Raw genomic sequence first — 9407 nt, forward strand, 5'->3', positions numbered from 1 at the left:
TTCTCTATCCTGAGTGCTTCCAGAGTTTTGCAAAAGACTCCTTTATTTTTTTTGTGTATAGAAATCTCAGTGTAGAATTCCAAATGCAGTCTAGAGACCAAACCAGAGGGAGGGAAAAACCATGATTCCAGAGAAACAGCTGAACACAGGTGAGTAACTTCACATTTTTATTTATCACCATGTTACCCAACACAGTGAAAGGATTACACTGAAAGCAAAGGAGCCATTTTAAATCTATCCAGCTTCCACAACCCTTGCAGTTAGGGCAGCTGCAGTAATAAAATATACAAAATGCATTCTTAAAGCAGATTCTGTCACTATATGCATTCCATTGCTGTAGTTGATGATTAACAAGGGGAAGGATGCAGCCAAGTCCAAGGCTTTTACCACTGTTTGGAAGTAAAATTACAAAAATAGAGCTCAGTTGTCTGCAAACTTACAGGAAAAACCTGCACTTCAAATCATTTATTGAAAAAGAGATTCCAGGAGATTAGTCAGCAATAGCAGGTAATTTTTACAAAATCAATCATAATTACATTGTTGTGGGAACAGGCATTTTTAAACTGGTAAGGCTTTCAGGAACACAGATCCAAACACACATGCTTGAAGTGTTCAGTGTTGCTTTCTTCTAAATGAACAGCCTGTAAAGGAAACACATAGTATAGATATGAATAGTCCTTAAACTGTTAGACTGCCTTGAAAAACTGTCCATCCAAGTAAGTAGGGAAACTGATCCAGTAAATTCAAGTTTCGTGTACAAGAGGTGAAGATTTAGCACTATAAGTTTTCTTTAGCTCAACCAGAACAACATGGCTGTCATATAATTCATCTTAAAATAAGACCAAGGTGTACTATTTCTTCCAGAGGCCTTTTAAAATGTCACTCTACTGTCCCATTCCTCAGTGATACAAACCCCACACTGAAAAAGCTGCTGGGTGTGTTGCTACCTTTTCAACTGCTCCACAGTCTGACCTCAGCTATTCTGTCCTCATTTACCCTGCCCCTGTGTAGTAGCCCATGGTATAAGCACCCCCTATATGTAATTTGTATATATGTTTACCTTTTGTCCTTTAAACAAGAAATGAATGAAATCTGGATTTGGTTTTTAATTTTTTTTAAACCCTGAAGTGATTCCAGTACATTTCAAGATACTGGTGTTGTACCAGTTATCTGTATATAATTATCAGTGGTTATTTGTTCCCTTATAATTTATACAAACCAATTTTTTATTAAGGAATGTGAGCCAGGGAACTGCCTTAAGTACTACTGTTTAAAAACAAGCAGGCAAGCCACCCAGAGTAGCAGTGGCACACAATCCCTTCAGGCTGCCAAAAGCACCCTCCTCCTTCAGTGGTGCTTTTGAACACTCTAAACATAGCTCAGAATTAAACAGCAGCTTTTATTACATAAGCTGAAGGAAATGACAAGTCCAGGCACCTAAAATGAAGTGTGTTTGATGACACTGTAGCTGCTTAGCTGCCTTTTAAAAACAAGAATCTGAAGAAAAATTCCCAATTCGGGGTCCATTAACAATGTATTTACTGGCCAACTCCAAGCCATTTGCAAAGTGTCCCAGTATCAGTTTCCAGAATCAAAGCTAAAATATTCTCAGCCCATAAAATGCATTTATATAAGTGGAATATTTAGGCAGTCTCACGTTGCCCCTTACCTTCTGTGAGCCTGGCTTTGCCCCCAGTGGGCTGACACAGCACAGTTGAGCACCCCACACACAGAACTACTGTCTGAGCGTGGCTGAACACGGTGGTGATCTTGTAGCATCCTGGAAAACAGCATTATTGAACTTTCCACGGGGTATTTCTAGCATGGTTTTAGTGTGTCAGTCAGACACTCCAAGTACACCTGCCCAAAAATGCAACCATGTTTCACTGCACAGCACACCACGTCCAGCGAAGCCGGGCACGGTTGGGGGCTGAAGGACCCGCTTTTCCTTACCACAGGAAAGCACAGAAACTGAAACTTGGGACTCCCCTTCCGAAAATCAACACAGCCTGAAGGCTGACAAGGCCTAATTTGCCTGTAATATGTGTCCTGCAAAGAAGTGGAGCAGTTCTGGATTAGCATTCTCAGCTGAACACAAAAAACCACTTCTACCCAGAGAAATATTTAACTTGTAACAGGAGAACACTGCTGTTGACAAAGTCTGGCAGCTGTGAATGCAAACACTGCTGTTCCAACCTGTGTTTGCTTTCTGTTTAATCATTGGTACCGGTAAGGCAGGTGCTGGCTTGCATTCTGTAAAGCCAACATGGCATTTAAATCAGAAGACTTGCACAGAGGAACTTCACTAATTCCTCATGCAACGCTTTTGTCCACAACTTACAAATTCCATGACTTAAGAAAGAATGAAATCACTTATACATGGCTTAAAAAAGGGCATTTTCACTGCTTTTCAATTTTTCCCCCTGAAAAATACTTCTAATTAGCCAAGAGGAATTTTTGGAGAGAGAAAACTTGTAAAGGATTTAATCTTTAATGCTGTCTTCTACTTGAAACTTGTGCTGCGGATGCTTTAAGGCACCCATTTAATCTCACTTTTTATACATGCAAATCCAGGGGGTTGGTTTTTTCCTTACTTGTAAGGGTTTCATAAAGGAAAAAAAAAACAAACAAGAAAAACCTCACACCAGACCTCCAGCAAAAATAAAAAGCTCATTGTTTACATTAACTTTTGAAAAAGGTTGAAAACACTTCTATTGTTAAAAAAACCCAAAACAATACACAAAGCTTTATCTCTATAGAACAAATAAACCAAACTTAAATTAAAAAAAAATATTAAAAATGTATATAAGATATATAATACATATATATATTAAGGAGCTGTTTTATGAGGATGAACAGCACTCAAAATTAGTTTCGCTCCCTCTGCAAGGCGTAAACATTTTAAATACTTACCCGGACATTTCACATCCATGAAGTAGGAGTTGGGGCTCTGCACAAGACGCTTCTTTTTGTGCTTTCTCTTCTCGTCCTCCAGGGAGGGATGCACGAGGTCCTTGGCCAGCTGGGTGGGGAGAGAAGGGCCCGGCGTTACCCGGGGCTCGGCCCGCACGGACAGCGAGCCCGCCCCGGGGCTGCCCCGGGGCTGCGGGGCCGCACAGCGGGGCCGGGGCTGGGTTCGGCCGCCCCGCTCCCTTCATCACCCCCGGCCCGGCTCCTGCCCCGCGGTGCCCCAGGCGCGGTGCCCCGGCAATCCCCGCTGACCCCGCCGTACACAAGCCCCTCACCGGCATCTCCGCCGCGCTCCCTCCCAGCGCCCGCCCCGCGCCGCCCCTTCCGCCCGCGGGGCCGGGCCGGGCTCGGAGCGACCGCCTCGGACTGCCCGCGGGACACCGGGAACCGGGACACCGGAACCGGGACACCGGGAGTGCGGGACACCGGGACACCGGGAACCGGGACACCGGGAGTGCGGGACACCGGGAGTGCGGGACACCGGAACCGGGACACCGGAACCGGGACACCGGGAACCGGGACACCGGGAACGCGGGACATCGGGAACGCGGGACACCGGGGACGCGGGACACCGGGAACGCGGGACACCGGGACACCGGGGACGCGGGACTCCGGGGACGCGGGGCTCCCTCCGTTTCTGCGTTAGGTGCTGACGAAATTATCGCCTGCAGGTCACAGAATTACAGGATTGTTGGCGTCGGAAGGGCCCTCCGGAGATCCCCCAGTCCCACCCCCTGCCCGGGCAGGGTCACCTGGAGCGGGTACACAGGGACACGGCCAGGGGGGTTTGAATGTCCACAGAGAGGAGACTCCACGGCCTGCCCGGGCAGCTGTTCAGGGCTCTGCCACCCTCAGTGGAAAGTTCTTCCTTATGTTCATGTGAAACTTCTTGTGTTTTAGTTTATGGTCATTGCTCTTCATCCTGTCTCTGGGTACCACAGAAAAGAGTTTGGCACCATCCTCTTGACAACTCTTGGAGATATTTATATGCATTAATGAGATCCCCTCTCACTGTTCTCTCGCTAACCAGGCCCAGCTCCCGCAGTCTCTCCTCATCAGAGATGCTCCAGACCCCAAATCATCTTTGTGGCCTCTGCTGGACCCTCTCCAGTAGCTCCTTGTCTCCCTTGTGCTGAGGAGCCCAGAACTGGACACGTCATTTCATACTAAATGACACGTTCCACAAAGTTTTACCTATGTGCATATTCTTTTGCAGTTTCCCACCCCAGACAAAAAGAAAAAGGCAGAATTTCTGTTAGTTGTCACTCCTGTATTTAAATCGATTTAGAGAACCTATGAGAAATAAAAATACTGCAGATAGTGGAAATTTTAAAAAATGGGTTTTTTTCATAAGTCAGTAAAAATAATCACAAGTATAATCTGTCAGACCGTAGTATTTAATCAGGCCTGGAACATTTAAAAGTGTAGTTCAGTAGAAGTCCTCCTGGTGGCACAACAGACCTTACGAAAATCGCTTGGTATGAAAAGTCTTCCCGAACGTCCGGCGGGGGCGTGTCGAGCCAAGGCCTTTCTGAAGAGAGAACCGATGCATTCAGCAAAAGTCACTTGAGAAGTTGCTATGAGCGCAAGTGAGGATGGAAGTTTTAGAGAGGCATATCTTTCTGACAACAATATCTCAAAGCTGGGAGGGCCTGTGCCCGATGCTGACACTACACAGCTTTCACAACACTCTGCTCCCCAAAGCCCTGCCTTATTCTGCCAGAACAGCCCTATGGGTTGTGGTACCCCAAGCCATTCTATTGCTTTTCCTCTCTGCCCGTCACAGCCACTGCCTTGTAACACGGTAATGCTGTGTTAGCATTTGTGCCTTATGTGCTGGTGTGGTGATGACACACAGACAGAGGTATTTTGGAAGTATTTCTTGTTGTATCATGGGGAATTTAATAGGAAAGGCTCTGACTCATACTTTCCTCTGCATGCTGTCCTGTGAAGCCAGAACATAAACCAGTTACCAGCACAGTCAGTTCTTGAGTCTTAGCTGTCCCTACTACCTTTCAGTCCTTTTCAAATGTATCTTATTTATATGCAAGCACAATGGAAAGGGGACAATCTATTAAGGCTGCTGAGTAGGTATCTGAAGGAGAATGAGGTTTTTCTTGTTTAAGAAAATACCTTCACAATGCATAAAGCACCACCACCAATAAAACAGAACTTCTGACGTGCCACCCTTCTTCACCTCTTCCTCCTGGCCTTCCCTTCTTAAATGTCTTTTCTGCAAGGAGCTTCTGGTGCCTGAGGAGGACTTTAGAGTCACATTAAAAATTGGTTTCTGTGGAAGCAGGGGCACACAGGATGATCTGAAAACAGGATGTGTTTTGGACACATTCCTCTGTTTGGTTCTCTATTTTGGTTTTGCTTGGAGATTCATTTCCTTTTCGTAACTGCCTGTAGTTCAGTGACCTGCTGAATGAGTCAATTCTAATGCATTACCTTCAGTCTTTTACAACTGAAGATTTTTTTTGAAGTTTAGAAATCAGAAATGCAGCACTGAGTTTAAGCTGTGAGTGAAGGAGAGCAATGCTGTCTGTACAACTGTGGTGTGGTTGAGACAGAGAGATTTGGCTCTAAGAGAATGACTTCCTCTTTCCAGCCTTCTCCCAGCAAGCAAAGGCTTTGATCTCCTTTCAGAGAAAAGAGCAAGAAATGTTATGTGTCTGCCAGAATGACAACAGAAACGTTCCCCAAGCTGATCTGGAGATGTTTGAGAACAACCTGCTGACAGTTGGGGTTTTTCCGCGCTGGGAGTGTCGCTCCCTCGCTGTTTTTGGTGTCTCTGGGGACGTGCGTGGTGGTGGCTCCTGCTGGGCTGTACAGCACAAGCCCTGGCTGTGCCCAGCACTGCTGACCCCGGTGCCACTCTGTTCTGCCCCATTTGTGCCCTCCTGCAGCTGGGTTTGGGTGGGGCCTCAGGATTTGCTGTCTGACGTGGTGAGAACTCAGGTTTTGGGGGGGGGGTTACTGCAAACCCTCCTGTGAACTGGCTGTGGTCACTGAGTCAGTGTGTAATGAATGATTTAATGCAAACAAATTCACTCTAATAATGTTTATAGTGGCTGTCTAGAGCACTGAAATGTGGATGGGTGTCTCTGCAGTACTGTCATTAAGACTGGTTAGATTTCCATGCTCTAACCACCTCTAAGCTGCACTCAAAATTAGCAGGTTCACTTCAGGTGGTGTGTTTGATCCAGAATGCAGCCTGTGGGTTTGCCTGGACTGCAGGATTAGGAGTTACAATTTTAATTGATTATAAACTAGTGGTGTAAACTGTGGCCTGTAATAATTTGCTTATGCTGAGATAGTTCAGATTAACACTGGAACTTGAAGAAAGTCCACTTCTAGCACTACTGTAATCATAGTGATTTCAAACCTTGAAATCAATGGATTTTACAGATAAGAGTCTAACAGTGCTTCTTCTTTCTGGAATTGAACTGTACATACTTCATGTAATTTCCCAATAATGACTTGATTTGACCTCTTCTGTATAAATTTCTGCAGTATATTCATGTGGAAAATCCATACATTTAGATCAGTAGAGTAAAGGAGAGCACTGTTCTTTGTATATTAAACCAATGCATAGATCTTCTTAAAACCAGGACTTAAAAGCAGGACATATCAACATATCAAATGCAGTGGGACAAAGTATAAAATGAGCATAGAAGTATCTACCTGCAGTGAAAGATGTATTTACTGGAACTGGGGAATAAGGGACACTTTTTTAAGGGAGAGTCACATGATGGCCATCAAACAGTAATGAATTGCAGAGGCACCTGCCAAAGTCAGAGTTGTTATAGATATGCATCAGAAATATTATGATATCAGCTAGCAGAGTCCAAAAGCTAAGGAGCAAAGCTCATGTTAATCATTTGTGGTTAGGTGGCACTCAGGGCAAGACTGCCTCTTAAGATTATCCTTTAGTGCCAAAATAACAGGCTCTTAGTTCTACCAACGTGTTTTAAACTCTTGTTGGGTTTTTTTAAGCCTTGTACTTAAACAATTAAGATGCAGAATTTCCTACAATTTTGTATGCATTGAATATAAGAGCTTGATTAAAGACAAGACCTTGACACATACCTCTTTTTGCTTAACCAGTCTCACCTTTGATCTGAGAGGGGAAAAAGGATTTTTGAAAGGTAGAAATGATGATGTCTATCAGTTGAGAAACTGAAAATGAGAGTAGGAATGAAGTAACAATGTAATCAGTTTGGGTTTTTCCTTAGAAATGTAGGTGTTGGTAAATGAGTATTTTCTGTTTTTCTTAATGTGTATGTAGAGATTTTTGAATTTATTGCATATGAATAGAGGCAGTAATTACATTTTGTTATTCATATCAGTTCCTTTCTCAAACTGAGGGCTTTAGCAGATGGACTTTACATACACCTCAGTGACTAATGAAATTCTGCCATGTCTTGGTTAGGACTCACCTCTGTATTGGCTGAGTTTGAACTGTGGCACTGATCTCTCTTTATGGCAGTTGACCCATCTAGTGAGCAAGGGAAAGGCTGTGGATGTGTGTTCCTGGACTTCAGTAAAGCCTTCCATACTGTCTGCCACGGGATTCTCCTGGAGAAGCTGCAGCTGAACAGGGGCACTCTTGGCTGGGTTAAAAACTGTCTGGATGGCCAGGCCCAGAGAGTGGTGGAATGGTGCCACATCCAGCTGGGACCAGCCACTAGTGGTGTTCCCCAGGGCTCAGCCCTGCTTCATATCTTTATTGATGATCTGGACAACTCAGTGAGTTCACAGATGACACTGAGGATCTGTTGGAAGGCAGGAAGGCTCTGCAGAGGGATCTGGCCAGGCTGGATCCATGGGCTGAGGGCAGTTGTATGAGGTTCAACAAGGCCAAGTGCCAGGTCCTGCCCTTGGCTCACCACAACCCCCTGCAGCTCCAGGCTGGGGCAGAGGGGCTGGAAAGCTGGGAAAGGCCCTGGGGGTGCTGGTGACAGTGGCTGGACACGAGCTGGGTGTGCCCAGGGGGAAGAGGCCAAAGGTACCTGGGCTGTGCCAGCACTGCTGTGGCAGCAGGACAAGGGCAGTGCCCCCCCTGTGCTGGCACTGCTGGGGCTGCACCCCCAGAGCTGGGGCAGTTCTGGGCCCCTCGGCTCAGGAGGGACATTGAGGGGCTGGAGCGGGTCCAGAGAAGGGAACGGAGCTGGGAAGGGTCTGGAGCAGCTGAGGGAGCTGGGGGGGCTCAGCCTGGAGAAAAGGAGGCTCAGGGGGGACCTTCTGACTCTGCAACCCCCTGACAGGAGGGGGGAGCCGGGGGGCTCTGATCCCAGGAACAAGGGACAGGAGGAGAGGGAACGGCCTCAGGCTGGGCCAGGGGAGGGTCAGGTTGGACATCAGGAGGAATTTCCTGAAGGAAAGGGTGGTCAGGCCTTGGCAGGGGCTGCCCAGGGAGGTTTGGAGTGCCCAGCCCTGGAGGTGTCCCAGGAAGGCCTGGCCGTGGCACTCAGTGCTCTGGGCTGGGGACAAGGTGGGGATGGGGCACAGGGGGGGATCCATGGGCTGGGAGGGCTTTTCAAACCTTAGTGATTCTATGATTCTATTCAGGCAAACTGTTAGGGTACTCATTTAAGGGTTCTAAAGGGTTTTAAAATTCTGCTTCTTTGAAATGTATGAAACAGAATCAAACTGTTGCAATCCCACCTGCTGTTACACAGAGGCAGCAGGTGAACCATAGTTTCAAACACTTTCTATTTCCTGCATATTCAGTGTTCCCCTCAGTGGTTCTGCTGTGCCAGAAAAGAATGAATTGTTGTTGACTGTAATGCAATATAAACCAAATGTTCACTTTTCCATTTCGGTGCAATAGCAAAGACTCCAAAGTGTTTTCATGGAACAGATCTCATAGTGGGGTGGTTATTGAACCTTAGCAGCTCTGACAGTACTCCTCAAAGTTTTACTGACCTATTGCAAGGTACACAGTTGTACAATTACAGTTCTGGAAAATCAGAAAATGTAACTCCTAATTTTTACATCATGTTTTTAAAGTTCGTGGTTAAGTAAACATCTGTCCCTTGAATCTGGCAAGCTGGCACTTTTCCAGGTCACAACAGAACGCAGTATTGCAAAGCACCAGCGTAACTGAAGAGGGAAGTAATTTGCATTATTTCTCTATAAAAATCCTCCTGAGTAACAGATGGCGATGGCAAACATATTGCTCCAGAGACGTAGGAGAGCCTGTGTGTTCCATAAAACTCAAGAGTGAAAATTAACCCCGAAATTTCTCTCTTCAAAGCTGAAATATGTTTGTGTAGTAACGTTCAGCGTGGCCATAATTACAGTACACAGCAACTCATGTCTCTGAAAGTGCAGCTACAGGGAAATGTTTCAGAGATTAATTTTTCACTTGCAGTTTCCTATAATCCAATTATTCATGTTAGACTGATATAATTAACCAATTTGCTTTGACT

The 9407-nt window shown here is 45.7% G+C and overlaps 1 protein-coding gene across 1 annotated transcript; it reads right to left on the reverse strand.

Annotated features, from left to right (window-relative positions):
• Positions 1-154: 154 nt before the first annotated feature.
• On the reverse strand, positions 155-3348 carry RPS27L (ribosomal protein S27 like). The gene is made up of 4 exons (XM_064668362.1): positions 3246-3348; positions 2914-3022; positions 1670-1780; positions 155-641 (listed from the first exon to the last, which is right to left on the reverse strand). The coding sequence occupies exons 1-4, from the start codon at positions 3249-3251 to the stop codon at positions 613-615; spliced, it is 255 nt and encodes an 84-aa protein (XP_064524432.1). The 5' UTR covers positions 3252-3348; the 3' UTR covers positions 155-612.
• Between the last annotated feature and the right edge of the window lie 6059 nt (positions 3349-9407).

Source organism: Pseudopipra pipra, chromosome 12 (genome assembly GCF_036250125.1).
Source record: "Pseudopipra pipra isolate bDixPip1 chromosome 12, bDixPip1.hap1, whole genome shotgun sequence".
Classification (NCBI taxonomy): Eukaryota; Metazoa; Chordata; class Aves; order Passeriformes; family Pipridae; genus Pseudopipra; species Pseudopipra pipra.